Raw genomic sequence first — 20830 nt, 5'->3', positions numbered from 1 at the left:
TGGCTTGTTTTCTATCAGTTAGAAGAGGTTTTGTGAGATTCAATGAAACCGGTATGATTTGGACACATTTTTTTGATTTTTTCACCAAAATGTATTACTTTCTGAACACCCCACAACATTAAGGACTTCCAGAAAAACATATTTTCCCATCTCATGCATTAAAACCCTATTATTGTTGGTCATTATTTTAAGTTATGGACACTATGGGAGCTCTCTGAATATTATTATAAAATGTATTTGTGATAAAATCAACATTTTCCTATTAATCAGATTTCCCTCACACTAATTCAGTCATTGCAAATATAAAAGTTACATAAAATCTCACACTTTTGCTACTAAAGCCTGAAATGGACACTTTTTGTGACAGAAACCTCATCATTTCTGATCAAAGGCTTCACTTCAGAATTTGAACTAAATCAGTTTTCTTATGATTGATCTGAACATTTCAGACAGAGTTCAACTAACTTTAATTACTTTTTCATAAACTCAAAATAATAATAATAAAAATGTAGGTGTGACGGGATTGAGATTTTTTTGGCCACTGCTCTAAATCTAGTGAATAAATGGAGATCACATGACATGCATGATATTAAGAAATCATGAATAATGTTGATCATTTTCACAAGTCTTTAATTGATGTAATGAGTCGTTAAGCTTGACAAACACAATTTCACACCATCATTTAGTTATAATTATTAAAGAAGGTGCTAACTCGCCTGTGTCTGCTCAAAATGACTTCTATGATGTCACTTCCTATTAATGATGTCACATAAGTATCAGTTCATTATGGTTTGTGTAACGGGGTCGAGGGGTTACTGAGGTACGGAACTAAATCATGGGATTTTAATGAATAATCATGAAAAAACATTACCAGCAAAAAAGCGCAGATGGATATTTATGGGAATTCTTATTTCCCTTACGTTTGAGACACTTCAAAAGAAAATGGTACAATATTCACAAACACAAATGACAATACAAAACTGAACACTGTAGAATGATGCACTGTGGATATTATGGCAAAACCCTTACATTTTTTTTGTAATTCCTCTCTTGATTAGTCAGTTATGGTCAATTTTGTCCCATTTTCTTCAATGATCATCAATTATTAAAGCAACATTTTGCTTTTCAGTAGTTTAAGACCTAGAGGTCCAAGAGAAAAAGCTAAGAATGGTGGTGTTGAAAACAGAAAAAGCCACTTAATGCATATTTCATGCAAATTAAATTATATTATAGGGATGTCTCCACAATTATTAACCATGAAAAATAAACCCAATATATGCTTTTAAGCGTGAGTTTTCACAATCCCTTATGACAAGACAGATCCTTTTTTGTACTCCACACAGATCGTAACATCGGTTGAGAAATGTCAACGTTATTGTGCTTCTTGTTTATTATTTTAAATTAAAATAAATAAATAAATAAATAATTAAATGCTTAAATGAAAAAAAAGAAAAAAGAAAAAACAGTAGGCCTAACAACAATTGTCATCACTGTCATATAACAATAAAACAATATGCCAGAGTGTGCTTCTTGTTTATAGAGCAGTCTTGCCCGGTCCAATATGGCGGACTCGTTGCCGAATCGCAGGCCAAAGCGGCGCCTCCTGCTGGACACACGCGGAAGTACAACAACACGAGGACATGAATCACTTCCGAGGGCACAAGACTGCAGATAACCGCATTTACAGGCAGATCAGTGAAGATCTGAAGATGAAAACCCTGAACCTGACGTTTAAATGTGAGTTGCAGTCGGACGATTGATTGGAAGTAATTTCTCGGCTCTCCGCTGAGGAAAACCCGCGGCTGTGACTGAGGCCTGGTGACTTCTGCGGTCAGAAGGTGAACAAACTGCGGTTTTTAAACATTTAACGCATTGTTTTTCTTTGAGGAACATAGCAGATATGTCTTACGTCAATTCACCATGGTTTTACTGTAGTTAAATTAACTGTTGTACCTTGTATTTTATGGAAATGTTATTCTACTTTATATTGTAGCAGTTACACTAACAAAAATACTATATTGTTTTGGACATGAGCCATGGTATTCTTTAAAGGAAAGAAAATGTACTTCTTTTTGGGTACCATGAAAATACCATGGTATATGAATATGGTCATTCTGTAGGCTACCATGACAATATCTGATATAATACCACAGTCTTAGTACAAACTGATTAATATGGTAAAGTGTAGGGCTGGGTATTGACACAATTTTCACGATTCGATTCGATTACTATTCACATGCTTTCGATTCGATTCGATTCAACTTGATATCGATTATTTTGGATGTAGTATTTCAGTTACAGTACATGCCAAATTTTCTAGAGGAAAAAATCTCTCAACTAATGCTGTAAACTACACATGGGAGTCAGTTTGTACTACTATAATAATATTGAAGGTTAAATTAACTTATTTAGCCTATATACAAACACTTACAATTACACTCAATGATGTTTTTATTATAAATAAAGTTTAGAATTACATAATCATATTTCTACTCCAATTCGTTTTTTTGAAATATAAACATTTAAATCGCGGCTGTCATAACTGATTTATTCAAACATGCATTAAATATTGAAGAATATTAATAAATATATAACGGTGCATAGCTATATTTATCAGAATGTTGCTTTCTAGAGTTCACTTTTCTAGCTGACTAATGAGTTTATGGTCACTGAATATGTTTTTCTGAGGTAAATGTGACGTTACGTGACATTGTTTACAAGCTGTCTTTCCGAGGTTGAAGCACTGATTGAGCGATTGACACGAGACATGATACGGATTTCAGTAAGTTGTACTGTATATTTTAACATACCTTCAGATGTTCATGCATGTTTATTTCGCGCTGTAACTGGTATTAAAGCGGAGGAGAGGATGATCACATGCTTCTCTTTAACTGAGGCGCTAAAGCGTTCTGTCACGCCACATTAAACAGCGCCAAAACGCTATTTATTTTTTGAATCTCTTAATAAGATGGACGTCATTTGAAATCTGAGACTTTGCTTCATATCAGAAGTAACAAAGCACAAAGATTATTGCGATTTATTGGATGGGAGGCGCTACATATTCTTCTCATTCATCAACTGAAAACAGACTAGACTAATCGATTCTTGGGATTTCAGAATCAATGTCGGTTCCTAAAAATGAGAATCGATATTTTTTACCCAGCCCTAGTAAAGTGTCTTCATGATGTTGTTGTTCTGTTCCAGCTTCTCATCAGTGATCATGGCTGATGATCCTCAGAGAAACTTCCGCTCGGCATATTATGAGAAGGTGGGATTCAGAGGAGTGGAGGAGAAGAAATCTCTGGAGATTGTGCTGAAGGACAATCCACTGGGTGAGATTCATCACAGAGCCTTGATTTATTTGTGTTTGTTTACACTATACAATAATAACAGTTAGCCTATAATAATAATAATTCTTATGATTTTTACTTTGGTTTAGGTGTTTAATAATAAATATTATTATTATTATTATTGTGTTATAAGTAATTAAAGAAACAAGTAAAAATCCATTTAGCATGATTAGAATCAAATCATAAAAATAATACAATAATGATAATAACTGTTAGTTATATAAAGTCAAAAATGGCAAAAAAATTCTGTTCTGCATATTCTTTGAACATTTTATAATAATAATAATAATAACAAAAACTTAAAAATCTGGTTATTGAACTCTTAAACCAACATTAAAAATGCATACAAATAAAATAATAATAATAACCGTAATTATTATAGTGTCAAAAGGAAAGATTGGTAGAAAAAATATGTTGTGCATGGTCACTGAACACTCAAACAACATAAAAAATTAATAAAGTAATAATAATAATAGTAACTTTTTATTACAGTGTCAAAATTTGTTCTGTCCATGCAGAGTTTTACTTTTTAACAGTAATAATAATAACAAGTTGTTATTATTATTTTGTAAATAGTTTTTATGTTGGTGTAAGTGTTCAATAACCATGCAGAACATACGGTATTTTTATTGATTTTTACTTTTTGACACTATAATAAATATTAATATTATTTTCAATTACCACACAGAACGGTTTTAAATTTTTTTTCTGTTATTTGTGACTAATAATAACAGTTATTATTATTATTATTTTTATTATTAATGCATTTTTAATTGTGGTTTGAGTTGCAGAACAGATTTTGACACTGTAATAAAAAGTTACTATTATTATTATTACTTTATTAATTTTTTATGTTGTTTGAGTGTTCAGTGACCATGCACAACATATTTTTTCTACCAATTTTTCCTTTTGACACTATAATAATTACAGTTATTTTTATTACTTTATTTTTATGCATTTTTAATGTTGGTTTAAGAGTTCAATAACCAGATTTTTTATAGTTTTTGTTATTATTATTATTATAAAACAAGATTAAAATAAGATTTTTTTGCCCTTTTTTGCCCAATTATTATCATTATTGTATTATTTTTATGATTTGATTCTAATCATGCTAAATGGATTTTTACTTGTTTCTTTTTACCACAATAGTAAATAATAATTACTTATAAAACAATAATAATAATAATAATAATAATAATAATAATAATATTTATTATTATTATGTGCAGTAGTGTTTGTTCTTTCATCTTTGCTTTTGTTCATGTCTAACGGTGAAGTTTTAAATGCTCTGTTTCTCTCTCTTGAGAATAAATGGCTGTTGTCTGAAATCAAAGATGATCTGTGATGTTTTCAGATGTGGAGAAGCTGAGCACATTCAGTCAGAGGTTCCCACTGCCATCCATGTACCGGATACACGTGTGGAAGGTCTTACTGGGTGAGAACATGAACATTCATTCACAGACGTCTCCTCATGCTGTCTCTGGGAATGACGGTTGTGTCCTGACGTCTCCGCAGGTATCCTGCCGCCCCACAGCGATTCTCACGCCCTGGTGTCTCGGTGTCGCATCCAGCAGTTTGAGGACATCAGTGACGCTCTGACGGCCATGCGGTTCGTCCATGCGTCCACTCCACCGACGGAGCTTTACCTCCGCATGTACCAGCTGGAGAACCAGCAGCTTCCCCGCAGGAGCGAGCTCAGACCGCCGGTGAGGATGATTCTGTGGGATTGTGGGTAATCCACTGTGTTCTCATGTCTCAGGTTTATGATGGTTTTCCTCCAGGATGATGAGGATATGATCTTTCTGGCTATTGCCCGGGCGATGGAGGAGATCGTGGATGACCCGGTGGACTGCTATTGGCTGGTCAGATGTTTCGTTAACCAGTTCCAGCACAAGTTTGGAGACTCCATCCCTCACCTGGTACATGTTGACCTGTTAAAGGAACAGTTCACCTAACATATATCACATATATATTTATATATTTATTTATTTATGCTAATAAATAACTACAATTATAAATTTTTTACGGAGGCCCGTACACAATTTCCTATTTCGTTCCCTCAATTTGCTAAATCGTGCGCGCGATTTCCTATTTCGTTCCCTCGATTTGCTAAAACGTACACATGATTTACTGTTTCGTTCCCTCGATTTGCTAAATCGAGGGCGCGATTTCCTATTTCGTTCCCTCGATTTGCTAAAACGTGCGCGCGATTTCCTATTTCGTTCCCTCGATTTGCTAAAACGTGCGCGCGATTTCCTATTTCGTTCCCTCGATTTGCTAAAACGTGCGCGCGATTTCCTATTTAGTTCCCTCGATTTGCTAAATCGAGGGCGCGATTTCCTATTTCGTTCCCTCGATTTGCTAAAACGTGCGCGCGATTTCCTATTTCGTTCCCCTCGATTTGCTAAATCGTGCGCGCGATTTCCTATTTCGTTCCCCTCGATTTGCTAAATCGTGCGCGCGATTTCCTATTTCGTTCCCCTCGATTTGCTAAAACGTGCGCGCGATTTCCTATTTCGTTCCCCTCGATTTGCTAAATCGTGCGCGCGATTTCCTATTTCGTTCCCCTCGATTTGCTAAAACGTGCGCGCGATTTCCTATTTCGTTCCCTCGATTTGCTAAATTGTGCGCGCGATTTCCTATTTCGTTCCCTCGATTTGCTAAATCGTGCGCGCGATTTCCTATTTCGTTCCCTCGATTTGCTAAAACGTGCGCGCGATTTCCTATTTCGTTCCCTCGATTTGCTAAATTGTGCGCGCGATTTCCTATTTCGTTCCCTCGATTTGCTAAATTGTGCGCGCGATTTCCTATTTCGTTCCCTCGATTTGCTAAATCGTGCGCGCGATTTCCTATTTCGTTCCCTCGATTTGCTAAAACGTGCGCGCGATTTCCTATTTCGTTCCCTCGATTTGCTAAAACGTGCGCGCGATTTCCTATTTCGTTCCCTCGATTTGCTAAATCGTGCGCGCGATTTCCTATTTCGTTCCCTCGATTTGCTAAAACGTGCGCGCGATTTCCTATTTCGTTCCCTCGATTTGCTAAAACGTGCGCGCCATTTCCTATTTCGTTCCCTCGATTTGCTAAATCGTGCGCGCGATTTCCTATTTCGTTCCCTCGATTTGCTAAATCGTGCGCGCAATTTCCTATTTCGTTCCCTCGATTTGCTAAAACGTGCGCACGATTTACTATTTTACTATTTACATATGAAGTCCCTCAGTCTGCTGCAGCAGCTCTTTTATTCAGATGTCATAAATTCAGCTTGTCTCTCCTGCAGCCGAAGAGTTTGGAGCACTTCCTGTCTCAGGAGGATGGCGTTCTTCTGACTCATCTGAAGGCGTGTGGCGCTCTAGACTCGCTGCCGTACCGTCTCTGGTTCAGACGCTGTTTTGCGGGATGTTTACCAGAGTCCAGCCTGCAGAGGTCAAACCATACACACATCACTTACTCCTGTCAGGGTGAAATACTGTCACATGACCTCATTATGTTGCATGTTTAATTCAGTGAGGAGCATCCAAGTCTCTTCTGCTCACCAAGGCTGCATTTATTTGATCAAAAATACAGTAAAAATTGTGAAAAATTTCAATTTTAATTTAGCTAGTTGCCAAAGCAACATTTCTCACAAATAATTAAAATTTCACAATGTATTAAAATAACTAAAACTGACATAAAAATTAATAAAAACTATTTGGGTCAAAAGTTAAGGATAATTTATTTGATTAAAAATACAGTAAAAATTGTGAAAAATTTCAATTTTAATTTAGCTAGTTGCCAAAGCAACATTTCTCACAAATAATTAAAATTTCACAATGTATTAAAATAACTAAAACTGACATAAAAATTAATAAAAACTATTTGGGTCAAAAGTTAAGGATAATTTATTTGATTAAAAATACAGTAAATTGTGAAATATTATTCCAATGTAAATCAGCTGTTTTCTATGTGAATATATAGTAAAGTGTAATTTATTCCTGTGATCAAAGCTGAATTTTCAGCATCATTACTCCAGTCTTCAGTGTCACATGATCCTTCAGAAATCATTCTAATATGATGATTTGATGATTATTATCAATGTTGAAAACAGTTGTGCTGCTTCAGATATTCTACAGTATTCAGAACACAGTTTTTGGTTTGTTGTGATTGGCTGATGGATTAACTGTGCTGTTGTGTGATTGGCCGGCAGGGTGTGGGATAAAGTGATCAGCGGCTCCTGTAAGATTCTGGTGTTTGTTGCCGTGGAGATTCTGCTCAGCTATAAGATCATGCTGATGGGAATGAGTCACCCGGAAGCAGTTTACAACTTCCTGTCTCATGTGAGCACAATGACATCATTTACTCAGTTACTTATTTTGTGCAAAAGTGGATTATTTTAAAGAAATGTTCCAGGTTCAATACGTGTTAATTCACAGAACATCATTTTTTTAAATTATTTCTTCTTTTAAATCCTCCAGTTCTCCATAGACTGCACAGTCATTATAGTTAACTAAAACTGGAAAAAAAAAAAAAAAAAAAAAAATTACTTGAAATAAAAATAAACTTCCAGTTAGCTGAATTTAATTATTAAAAAAACTTTGAGCTACAGCAACATTACTCATTTAAAATAACTTTTTCAAATTTTTTTGTTCTATTTTTATTTAGATTTTCTGTTTTTTAGAATATTTAAATTGTTTTTTTTTTTTAAATATTCTAAACTTGACAAAACACACAGAATTACTAAAATTAACAAAAATACTGAAATAAATATTTTTTCTAATTATTTAGACTATTTAAAGTATTCTAAACATGACAAAAATACAACTAAATTAAGACTAAAATAAAATTAACAAAAAATACTGAAATAATTTATTTTTTTAGATTTTTAAAAAAAAAAAATCAAAATTTAAACATTTTAAAATATTCTAAATATGACAAAAAACAAAATTACTAAAATTTTAACTAAAATTAAAAAATACAGGAATAAAACTAAAAAAAAATCTCTTTTTCTAATATTCATTTTTTTAAAATATTTCTAAACATGACAAAAACAACAAATTTGCTAAAACTTTCAACTAAAACAAAAAAATACTGTAATAAAAATGTACTTTTTTAGATTTTATCACTTTTTAGAACATTCAGGTTTTTTTTTTAAATATTTTAAACATGACGATAACAAAAAATACTGAAATAAAAATGTATAATTTTCTTAGATTTTTACTTTTTAGAATATTTAAATATTTTAAAATATTTAAATATTTTAAAATATTCTTAACATGACAATAACACAACAAAATTACTAAAACTTAAACTAAAATTAACAAAAAAATACTTAAAAGTATAATTTTTTAGATTTTCTATGATGTTTTACAGTATTTAAGTATTTTAAAATATTCTAAACATGACCAAACACAAAACAATTGCTAAAACTTTTAACTAAAATTAACAAAAAATACTGAAATAAAAAAGTAAATTTTTTCTTTTTCTTTTTTTTTTTTTTTTTTAGAATATTCAGTTTTTAAAATAAAATATTCTAAACATGACAAAACAAATTTGCTATATATATATATATATATATATATATATATATATATAAGTAAATGTCTAATACAAGGAATTATTTTATAATTTTATTTACTATTATTATTATCATATGAACTACTGTTTTTTTAATTGAGTAACAAGAAATTATTTTATTTTCATAATTATATTAACATCATAACAAATGATGTTGACAGAACTTATATTGAACCCAGAATCTTTTTTCTGTAATTGACCTTTTCTCTGATGTTCATCTGCACCTTCATAAACAAGCGTTGCTAAAGCTCTTCTACACGTCTGTAAAGATCTCACCCTCTTTCTACAGATGCCACAGGAAAACACAGACGCCATCGTCACTAAAGCCATCGATCTGTGGCACAAACACTGCGGGACGCCCATGCACTCCGTGTGAGAGGACGAGACTGTGTCAGACTCAAAGATGCGGATGACAGGAACTCAAGCTCACAGATGTGTGTGTAGTTTGTCATTTATTAGGTTCCTTTACATCAGAATCTGCATACATCATTCAGGAGTGACAGTACGTTACACGACATGCCCGTCCGCTCTCTTCCTGCGGTCTCTGAGCTAATAGCAGCAGCGGAAGAGAGAAACGCTAACAGACTGTAAACAGAAAACACATCCGTCATTCAGAACATGAGGACTTCTGCTCTTCTGTGACACCAGAGGGCGTGTGATCACTCAAAGAAGCAGATCGTCCACGAAATGAGCCGATTATTCCAAGCCTGTTTGATCTTTTTTCATGGAAAAGTGCTTAAAATTGTCAGAAATTCCCTTTATATGATCCACAGAACAAAATAACGTAGGTTTCGGAATAAATGAGTGTGAATAAAGACAGAAATATTTATATATATTTTTTTTTTTGGTTGATTTTTTTCATTTAATGCCCAATGCCCTGTCAGTGTGTTCAGTATCAAAGTCAGTTAAAAATATTTATAAATAATATATTAACATAAAAATGGTACAATAGTAACGTTTACAATAAGGTCTCATATTTCGTGAGCAATATATTTATTAATCTTTCAAGTCATAGTTAATAAAAATACTTTTGTTCATGTTAGTTCACAATGCAATGACCGTTTACAAATACAACTTTTAATTTTAAAAACGTATAACACTAATTAACTAATGAAACCTTATTGTAAAGTGTTACTGTTACAATTTTTGTGAACACTGTGACTAAAATACTAAAAAAAAAAAGAATGTAACACTGATTATTTTGAGTTTCTTGAATGTTTTGGTTTTTATTTTGGCAACACGACGCCCTGTAAAGTGGGCGGAGCTTAAAGGGCGCGCTCTACACTCAATCACATGACCGCCGAGCACCTTTGAGCGCATTTTGAGACAGGAGAAATAAAAGAGCATGAATATACAGTCTGACAGTCACATTATTGCTCTGTCCTGTTGCTCAACCGCAGCATGAGCCTGTCGAGATCGCCTCCGCTGTGATTGGTCAGTAGTGTGGGCGTGATAAAAGTTTGCTTTTTTGCTATTTGTTAAAGAGGACCTATTATGCTTATGTCCATGTTCAACTGTCTTTAGTGTATAATGTTGATGTTTGAGCATGAAAAGTGTAGTCTTGAGACAAACGCGTCACAATATTGTTTATTTAAATAATTAATGCGCATAATAAAGGGGCGGGGCCTGGTTGAGTTAGTTAGTAGTGTGTTGAAACTGTCAGTTATGGTAAGGGGCGGGACATTTCCCAAACACCAATCACAACACACTGCTCCAGCCGACCAATCAGAGCACAGTGTGCTTTTCAGAAGGAGGGGCTTCATAGAGACAGGAACTAAACAGAGCGTTACTGACAGACTGGGAAGAGAGGAGCTGCAACAATGGAGAATATGAGGAAAATAATAATGAACATTCAGAGCCTGAAAACAAGACTCCATAAAAGGGGCATAATAGGTCCTCTAAAGATGTTTTTTTGTGAATTTCTGTAGCATTAACAGCGTTAGCAATGGGTTTGATTCCCAGGAAATGCATGAACTGATAATAAAAGCATCTGACAGATGCATAAATGTTTAAAATGAAAAGTGTGGACTAAAAGACGGTTATATTTTGTGTGTGATAATGCATTAGAAAAGTCATTTCCCTTGTGTTTTCAATGTTTTTATAACCTAAAAGGACTGTGGAATAATTTCTCAGTTACAAGTAGAAAATCAACTACATTATCTGCTGCATTAAAAACCATCGCCTGGAGAAAGAAAGAAAAAAAAAAAAAGAGAAAAATTCATGGCGTAATTCAAGAGCACGTAATATCTTGTCAAAATATACACAAATATCCACACATCAGCTGGTTCGTATCCACCGGCACATCGACGGGACTCAAAATCCATCTGAACGGTGGACATGTGGCGAGAGTCCCGGAGGATCCGCTCAGGATCTGTTGCTCCGAGCGGCGGGTCGTTCCTCCATGTGATTCCTGATCAAAATGTGCAGCAGTCTGTTCAGTGTCCCATTAAAGTATTAACGGCTCCAAAAGAGAGAGTTCACTGATTGACTGAAGTGCGTCACTATGGCCGATGAAACCTGCGGAGAACATAAGACAAAACAACATGGAAAACCATCCCACAATGCAATTAGGATTTTTAACAGCTTTTCTTTGATCATTTTTTATTTGAGTGCCAAGAGTTAAGCTTTATTCATATTAAGTAATAGAGCTGCACGATTAATCGTAAAAAGGCCGATCACCCATGTGATCTTATTCCTAAATGACAGTGATTCAGCTCTGTGTCTATTAAAGCTTTAACATGTCACAGCGATCATTCAGATCTGTGTTCTGATCCAGAGAGAGCCGCTGTCATGAAACAGCTTCACAAACAGTCTTTTCAACCACACAGTATCATTATTTCTGTCTTACAATCATTCAGATGATCACAGAAGTACTGAGATAAAAGTTTATAGTTCAGATATAAACACTGATGTCTACGGTAGAGATCAAAATAGAGTGAATCACCTTCTGAAAGTAACTTGACGCTTCAAATAAAGATTGTATCACTTATGTTGTTACACCAGTATGTGGAGACAAGTGGCTTAAAAAATGTATTTGTCATTGAATCATTCATTTAAGAGATTTGTTCAAAAACGCTGATTCATCCAGTAATGAAACAATTGAAGTCTTTATGAGTGAGTCAATGAATCATTTACTCAAGAGATTTGTTCAAAAACACTGGTTCATTCAGTAATCAAAAAAAAGTTTTTATGAGTGAGTCATTGAATCCTTCACTCAAGAGATTTGTTCAAAAACACTGGTTCATTCAGTAATAAAACAAGTGAAGCCTTTATGAGTGACTCATTGAATCATTCACTCAAGAGATTTGTTCAAAAACACTGATTCATCCAGTAATGAAAAAAGTGAAGTCTTTATGAGTGAGTCATTGAATCATTCACTCAAGAGATTTGTTCATAAACACTGATTCATTCAGTAATGAAACAATTGAAGCCTTTATGAGTGAGTCATTGAATCATTCACTCAAGAGATTTGTTCAAAAAACAGTCATTCAGTAATGAAACAAGTGAAGCCTTTATGAGTGAGTCATTGAATCATTCACTTGAGATTTGTTTAAAAACAGTGATTCATTTAGTAATGAAACAAGTGAAGTCTTTATGAGTGAGTCATTGAATCATTCATTCAAGAGATTTGTTCAAAAACAGATTCATTCAGTAATGAAACAATTGAAGCCTTTATGAGTGAGTCATTGAATCATTCACTCAAGAGATTTGTTCAAAAACACTGATTCATTCAGTAATGAAACAAGTGAAGTCTTTATGAGTGAGTCACTGAATCATTCATTTAAGAGATTTGTTCAAAAACGCTGATTCATCCAGTAATGAAACAATTGAAGTGTTTATGAGTGAGTCATTGAATCATTCACTCAAGAGATTTGTTCAAAAACAGATTCATCCAGTAATGAAACAAGTGAAGTCTTTATGAGTGAGTCATTGAATCATTCATTTAAGAGATTTGTTCATAAACGCTGATTCATTCAGTAATGAAACAATTGAAGTCTTTATGAGTGAGTCATTGAACCATTCACTCAAGAGATTTGTTCAAAAACAGAGTCATTCAGTAATGAAACAAGTGAAGCCTTTATGAGTGAGTCATTGAATCATTCACTTGAGATTTGTTTAAAAACAGTGATTCATTTAGTAATGAAACAAGTGAAGTCTTTATGAGTGAGTCATTGAATCATTCATTCAAGAGATTTGTTCAAAAACAGATTCATTCAGTAATGAAACAATTGAAGCCTTTATGAGTGAGTCATTGAATCATTCACTCAAGAGATTTGTTCAAAAACACTGATTCATTCAGTAATGAAACAAGTGAAGTCTTTATGAGTGAGTCACTGAATCATTCAAGAGATTTGTTCAAAAACGCTGATTCATCCAGTAATGAAAAAATTGAAGCCTTTATGAGTGAGTCATTGAATCATTCACTCAAGAGATTTGTTCAAAAACAGAGTCATTCAGTAATGAAACAAGTGAAGCCTTTATGAGTGAGTCATTGAATCATTCACTTGAGATTTGTTTAAAAACAGTGATTCATTTAGTAATGAAACAAGTGAAGTCTTTATGAGTGAGTCATTGAATCATTCATTTAAGAGATTTGTTCAAAAACGCTGATTCATCCAGTAATGAAACAATTGAAGTGTTTATGAGTGAGTCATTGAATCATTCACTCAAGAGATTTGTTCATAAACGCTGATTCATTCAGTAATGAAACAAGTGAAGTCTTTATGAGTGAGTCATTGAATCATTCACTTAAGAGATTTGTTCATAAACGCTGATTCATTCAGTAATGAAACAATTGAAGCCTTTATGAGTGAGTCATTGAATCATTCACTCAAGAGATTTGTTCAAAAACGCTGATTCATCCAATAATGAAACAAGTGAAGTTTTTATGAGTGAGTCATTGAATCATTCACTCAAGAGATTTGTTCAAAAACACTGATTCATCCAGTAATGAAACAAGTGAAGTGTTTATGAGCGAGTCATTGAATCATTCACTCTAGAGATTTGTTCAAAAACACTGATTCATTCAGTAATGAAACAAGTGAAGTGTTTATGAGCGAGTCATTGAATCATTCACTCAAGAGATTTGTTCAAAAACACTGATTCATCCAGTAATGAAACAAGTGAAGTGTTTATGAGCGAGTCATTGAATCATTCACTCTAGAGATTTGTTCAAAAACACTGATTCATTCAGTAATGAAACAAGTGAAGTGTTTATGAGCGAGTCATTGTATCATTCACTCAAGGGATTTGTTCAAAAACACTGATTCATTCAGTAATGAAACAAGTGAAGTGTTTATGAGTGTGAGTCATTGAATCATTCACTCAAACCGATTCAAATTGATTAAATATTTTTTAAACAGACTGCCGCAATTAACATTTCTTCAGAGCCTCTAGTAAATAGCGTTATTTTTTGTTTAGTTGTCTGTTCAGAATTGTAATTGTGAAACAAACAAAAAAAATTGTGATTCTCAATTTATCCAGAATTGCTCTAGTAAGTAGTAACCTAGTATTTCCAAACAGTATATGTATGAGGCTCATTTTTTCTGTATGATTTTAAATATTCATACTTTTTTTTAAAAAATATGTATATATAAAAAACTTTGTTCATGCTAAATGTATGGTACAGTTCAAAAGTTTGGGGTTGGTAAGATTTTTTTTATATTTTTGAAAGAGTCTCTTCTGCTCACCAAGACTGCATTTATTTAATCAAAAATACAGTAAAAATTCTGAAATATTATTACAATGTAAATCAGCTGTTTTCTATGTGAATATATAGTAAAGTGTAATTTATTCCTGTGATCAAAGCTGAATTTTCAGCATCATTACTCCAGTCTTCAGTGTCACATGATCCTTCAGAAATCATTCTAATATGATGATTTGCTGCTCAAGAAACATTTATGATTATTATCAATGTTGAAAACAGTCATATTTTTGTGGAAACCGTCACACATTTTTTCAGGATTCTTTGATGAATTCAGAAGAACAGCATTTATTTGACAGAATTTTTGTAACAATATATATGTATTTATTTGTCACTTTTGAACAATTTAATGCATCCTTGATGAATAAAAAAACTTTAATGTTTAGTGTACAACTTTAGTGTTCATATTTCAATATATGTGGGGTTTTATGTCTTCAGTTAGTCTTGTACTCAAGAAAATACATGAAAATACAAGGTGATTATTAGAAAGTTCAAAAACTGTTTACTATAAATACAGTAATTATAATAATAGAAGCTTATTTCTGTATCTTTGTTTTTAAAATGTGCATTTTGCAAAAACATAAGAGGGCTGGAAATGGACAAAAAAAGGGTATTTTAAGGGTACTTTTTTTAATAAAGTTTTATTATATTATTATTATTATAAGTTAGCATCAGCTATTCATTATTTAGAATAATCCATGTCAGGTGTGTGTGTGTGTGTGTGTGTGTGTGTGTTCACCTGGTTAGATGTCGACTCGACTCGTGCACCTCCATCTCTGTGCTTTTGAACTCATTAAGTTCTTTGCGTATGGCAGCCTGTGAGGGACAAATCCAGAATCAGACATGCTGTGCTATACATAAAACTCATTTTTTTAACTGTAAAACACTGGAATTCTCAATGTTAAACCATCGGGTGAGTTGAAGCTGCTGAACCTTATCGGCAGCGGTGAGTCTCGTCCAGGGTTTGTCCGCTCGACGGTCGTAATCCTGAGCTTCGGCCACTTCCACGTAATCGCTGAAGCGGATGAGAATTTTGGCCTCTCTGAGCTCCTCTACGGTGGGTCTCTGACTCAACTGAACACACAAAGCACAGAGGAAATGAAATGAAAGCACAGAAAAAAAACACCTAAAGATGTTGCATAACTCTAATCTAATCTGTGCCGCGACCTAGAATAGCTCGTTGCTATAGAAACAGCCAAAAACCTCTGGATTTAGGGAAATCTCATCCTCTCACCTTCCTCGAGAGTCTTTTCTTCAGTTCCCGTTTCTCCTCCAGCTCCTCCTGCTCGTTGCGAGCTGAACGAGAGAAAGAGATCAAACGCTGAAACAGAAGCCAATGTGAAGCTCAATGACTCCGATCATGATGCCTGCATGACTTACGTTTGAGGATGTTTCTCTGCTCCAGCTCCTCTGCGGATGGTCTCTGGCTGAGACGACTGGACACACATTGAAAAAAAGCTTTATTTATTAAAAAAAGAACAAAAAATCAACTGCACAAACTGACAATAAAGCAGTTTCTGACTCAAAACACAATGCATTTCGATTCATTCTGGAACGTTGTAAACAAGGAAATTATTTTAACTTTGAACAACATCTTATAAGGTTCAACTGACATGCAAAGCAGCTCCGGGATGAAGCTGAATCTGACGCTTCCCAGTCATGGGAAATCCCCTTAATCATTGAAAGGATACTATGACAAAGATATCGCTTTCCTCATTCGAACGGATTTTTTCCTCATTAATATATGAAGAATGAAAGCTGTATCATATATTTGGAAATATATAAGCAATATCACGATCATAGCCATTCAAAATGGCTCTATATCTTCATCAGACGGGCTGCAGCAGTCATTTTGCGTGAAAAGATCGTAATTGTGTTTTATCGAAAAAAATAAAACACTAATTTAGTATGTATTGTCTTTCATTAATTCAATCACTTGTCATAAATATGGCTGTTTTTAAGTGGTTTAACTTTCAAAAACTCAAATTCAAGCACTTTAAGCATCTTGTATGAATTTTGTCGTGTTTTTGACATTTTTATACTTTGTTAAATGTCTATGTAGATTTTATTACTTTTTGTTTCATTTAATTTTTTAATTTTATATTTTTCATTTTCATTTAAATTTTCGTTAGTTTTAGTAATTTTGTTGTGTTTTAGATATATATTATATATATATATATATATTTAAATATCTATGTAGATTTTTTTTTTCTGTTTTCATTTTAATTTTCGTTTTTTTTAGAAATTTTGTTGATTTTTTACATTTTTTATATTTTTAAATATCTATGTAGATTTTATACATTTTATATTTTCCATTTTCATTTAAATTTTCGCTAGTTTTAGTAATTTTGCCATGTTTTTAACATTTTTATACTTTTTTTTATTAATTTTATAATAAGATTTTATAAATTTTTATTAAATTTTTTTATTTTATTTTATATTTTCTGTTTTCATTTAAATTTTTATTAAAGTTTTAGTAATTTTGTTGTGTTTTTTAAAAAATATGTCTATATAGTTTTTATTTATTTTTACTTCAGTTTCAGTTTGTTGTTTTGTCGCTGTACGTGTGTGTTTGTTCCTCACCGGGTCAGTTTGGTGCCGATCTGCTGTCTGGACTCCAGTCGCTCCTGGTCGCTCATCATGGGTAGGATGTTTTTATCTTCCAGTTCCCTCTTCGACGGGCGATTGCTCAGTTTGATCGCCAGCGAATCTTTCCGTAAGATCCTTAAAGCCAGTGTACCTGTGCACGCACACACACACATACAGATTTAGTTCATGTAAACACACACACACACACATACAGATTTAGTTCATGTAAACACACACACACACACACACATACAGATTTGATCACGTAAACACACACACACACACACACATACAGATTTGATCACGTAAACACACACACACACACACACACACACACACACACACACACACACACACACACACAAACAAAAAAATTAGTTCATATAAACACACACATCACATGCTGTATTTCCTGCCAGATCTCATACTTGTAAACAGTGAGTCGTCATCATCCTCTTCTTCCTCGTCCTCTTCCTCATGCGAGCTGAAGGTGTGTGTGATGAGCGTGTGTGTGTTGGCGGGAGTTTGGTGCATTGAATCTCTGTTCTCCTTCTCCTCTTCCGTCTCCATCAGGACAGATGGCACCGCCTGCAGTACAGAACTAAACACACACACACACACACACACACACACACACACACACACACACACACACACACAGTGAGATGCACGTATGCACACGGCAGGTGTGTATTTCAGGGATGTAAAGTTCAGATGGTAACTTATAAGAATAAAAAAGCAAAATACTGAAAGTTTTATTTTAAGTATTAACACAGCCTTAATGTCACATTATGTAAATGTGTGAACTGTTTCATTGTGTTCTGTGAGAGAGAGAAAATGAGACAAACCACACAAAAGCACAAAATTTACCACTAAACTAGATTTCTGTAATGACAACTCTCAGAGTGTTTGGCATGGTACTGGATATGGCAATGTTGATATGTTTAGTCTTGGTGGAATAGATCTGCTATGCTGCTGTTATTGCTGCTGCTGCTGTTATTATTGCTGCTGCTATTGTTGCTGTTATTGCTACTATTGCTGCTGCTATTATTGCTTCTGCTGTTGTTGCTGCTGTTATTACTGCTGATGTTGCTGCTGCTATTATTGCTGCTGCTGCTGTTATTGCTGCTACTGTTATTGCTGCAGCTGTTATTACTGCGGATGTTGCTGCTGCTATTATTGCTGCTGCTGCTGTTATTACTTCGGATGTTGCTGCTGCTATTATTGCTGCTGCTGATGTTATTGCTGCTACTGTTATTGCTGCAGCTGTTATTACTGCGGATGTTGCTGCTGCTGTTATTGCTGCTGATGTTGCTGCTGCTATTATTGTTGCTGCTGATGTTGCTGCTGCTATTATTGCTGCTGCTGCTGTTATTACTGCTGCTGTTGTTGCTGCTGTTGTTGCTGCTGTTATTGCTGCTGTTATTACTGCGGATGTTGCTGCTGCTATTATTGCTACTGCTGCTGTTATTGCTGCTGATGTTGCTGCTGCTATTATTGCTGCTGCTGCTGATGTTGCTGCTGCTATTATTGCTGCTGTTATTACTGCTGCTGTTATTGCTGCTGCTGCTGCTGCTGCTGCTGCTGCTGTTGTTGCTGCTGTTATTACTGCGGATGTTGCTGCTGCTATTATTGCTACTGCTGCTGTTATTGCTGCTGCTGTTATTGCTGCTGCTATTATTGCTACTGCTGCTATTATTGCTGCTGCTGCTGTTATTACTGCTGCTGTTATTGCTGCTGCTGTTATTGCTGCTGATGTTGCTGCTGCTATTATTGCTGCTGCTGTTATTGCTGCTACTGTTATTGTTGCTGCTGTTATTACTGCGGATGTTGCTGCTGCTATTATTGCTACTGCTGCTGTTATTGCTGCTGCTGTTATTGCTGCTGTTATTATTGCTGCTACTGTTATTGCTAAAAGAACAAAATTTACCACTAAACTAGATTTCTGTCATGACAACTCTCAGAGTGTTTGGCATGGTACTGGATATGGCAATGTTGATATGTTTAGTCTTGGTGGAATAGATCTGCTATGCTGCTGTTATTGCTGCTGCTGCTGCTGCTATTATTGCTGCTGCTATTGTTGCTGTTATTGCTACTATTGCTGCTGCTATTATTGCTTCTGCTGCTGTTATTGCTGCTGTTGTTATTTCTGCTGCTGTTGCTGTTATTACTGCTGCTGTTGTTGCTGCTGTTATTACTGCTGATGTTGCTGCTGCTATTATTGCTGCTGCTGCTGTTATTGCTGCTACTGTTATTGCTGCAGCTGTTATTACTGCGGATGTTGCTGCTGCTATTATTGCTGCTGCTGCTGTTATTACTTCGGATGTTGCTGCTGCTATTATTGCTGCTGCTGATGTTATTGCTGCTACTGTTATTGCTGCAGCTGTTATTACTGCGGATGTTGCTGCTGCTGTTATTGCTGCTGATGTTGCTGCTGCTATTATTGCTGCTGCTGATGTTGCTGCTGCTATTATTGCTGCTGCTGCTGTTATTACTGCTGCTGTTGTTGCTGCTGTTGTTGCTGCTGTTATTATTGCTGTTATTGCTACTATTGCTGCTGCTATTATTGCTTCTGCTGCTGTTATTGCTGCTGTTATTTCTGCTGCTGTTGCTGTTATTACTGCTGCTGTTGTTGCTGCTGTTATTACTGCTGATGTTGCTGCTGCTATTATTGCTGCTGCTGCTGTTATTGCTGCTACTGTTATTGCTGCAGCTGTTATTACTGCGGATGTTGCTGCTGCTATTATTGCTGCTGCTGCTGTTATTACTTCGGATGTTGCTGCTGCTATTATTGCTGCTGCTGATGTTATTGCTGCTACTGTTATTGCTGCAGCTGTTATTACTGCGGATGTTGCTGCTGCTGTTATTGCTGCTGATGTTGCTGCTGCTATTATTGCTGCTGCTGATGTTGCTGCTGCTATTATTGCTGCTGCTGCTGTTATTACTGCTGCTGTTGTTGCTGCTGTTGTTGCTGCTGTTATTGCTGCTGTTATTACTGCGGATGTTGCTGCTGCTATTATTGCTACTGCTGCTGTTATTGCTGCTGATGTTGCTGCTGCTATTATTGCTGCTGCTGATGTTGCTGCTGCTATTATTGCTGCTGTTATTACTGCTGTTGTTGCTGCTGTTATTACTGCGGATGTTGCTGCTGCTATTATTGCTACTGCTGCTGTTATTGCTGCTGCTGTTATTGCTGCTGCTATTATTGCTACTGCTGCTATTATTGCTGCTGCTGCTGTTATTACTGCTGCTGTTATTGCTGCTGCTGTTATTGCTGCTGATGTTGCTGCTGCTATTATTGCTGCTGCTGTTATTGCTGCTACTGTTATTGCTGCTGCTGTTATTACTGCGGATGTTGCTGCTGCTATTATTGCTACTGCTGCTGTTATTGCTGCTGTTATTATTGCTGCTACTGTTATTGCTAAAAGAACAAAATTTACCACTAAACTAGATTTCTGTCATGACAACTCTCAGAGTGTTTGGCATGGTACTGGATATGGCAATGTTGATATGTTTAGTCTTGGTGGAATAGATCTGCTATGCTGCTGTTATTGCTGCTGCTGCTGCTGTTGCTGCTGTTATTATTGCTGCTGCTATTGTTGCTGTTATTGCTACTATTGCTATTGCTGCTGCTATTATT

The 20830-nt window shown here is 34.9% G+C and overlaps 2 protein-coding genes across 6 annotated transcripts in view; one reads left to right on the top strand and one right to left on the bottom strand.

Moving 5' to 3' along the window:
- The first annotated feature begins 1612 nt into the window (after positions 1–1612).
- On the top strand, positions 1613–10253 carry tbc1d7 (TBC1 domain family, member 7). The gene is made up of 8 exons (XM_048207860.1): positions 1613–1838; positions 3205–3332; positions 4705–4785; positions 4866–5056; positions 5132–5269; positions 6625–6770; positions 7531–7660; positions 9187–10253. The coding sequence occupies exons 2-8, from the start codon at positions 3221–3223 to the stop codon at positions 9271–9273; spliced, it is 885 nt and encodes a 294-aa protein (XP_048063817.1). The 5' UTR covers positions 1613–1838; positions 3205–3220; the 3' UTR covers positions 9274–10253.
- Positions 10254–10677: 424 nt separating this feature from the next.
- phactr1 (phosphatase and actin regulator 1) overlaps positions 10678–20830 on the bottom strand; it is a 29758-nt gene continuing 19605 nt past the window's right edge. For all 5 annotated transcript variants that reach the window (XM_048207857.1, XM_048207859.1, XM_048207854.1 and 2 more), the window contains exons 7-13: positions 17619–17791; positions 17185–17341; positions 15982–16037; positions 15836–15897; positions 15535–15675; positions 15341–15417; positions 10678–11414 (exon numbers count right to left, since the gene is read on the bottom strand). In XM_048207857.1, the coding sequence (XP_048063814.1) occupies positions 11399–11414; positions 15341–15417; positions 15535–15675; positions 15836–15897; positions 15982–16037; positions 17185–17341; positions 17619–17791 (682 nt within the window). In that variant the 3' untranslated portion in view covers positions 10678–11398. The remainder of the gene's footprint in view (positions 11415–15340; positions 15418–15534; positions 15676–15835; positions 15898–15981; positions 16038–17184; positions 17342–17618; positions 17792–20830) is intronic.

This window comes from Megalobrama amblycephala, linkage group LG11 (assembly GCF_018812025.1).
Source record: "Megalobrama amblycephala isolate DHTTF-2021 linkage group LG11, ASM1881202v1, whole genome shotgun sequence".
In the NCBI taxonomy this organism is placed as follows: domain Eukaryota; kingdom Metazoa; phylum Chordata; class Actinopteri; order Cypriniformes; family Xenocyprididae; genus Megalobrama; species Megalobrama amblycephala.
The sequence above is the reverse complement of the archived record's forward strand: the minus strand, read 5'-3'. Positions and strand labels throughout refer to the sequence as shown.

Coding starts and splice junctions, on each gene's coding strand:
- tbc1d7 (XM_048207860.1), top strand. CDS start 3,221: ATGGCTGATGATCCTCAGAGAAACTTCCGCTCGGCATATTATGAGAAG. Junction 3,333..4,704: donor GCTGAAGGACAATCCACTGG/GTGAGATTCATC, acceptor TGATGTTTTCAG/ATGTGGAGAAGCTGAGCACA. Junction 5,057..5,131: donor GGAGCGAGCTCAGACCGCCG/GTGAGGATGATT, acceptor GTTTTCCTCCAG/GATGATGAGGATATGATCTT.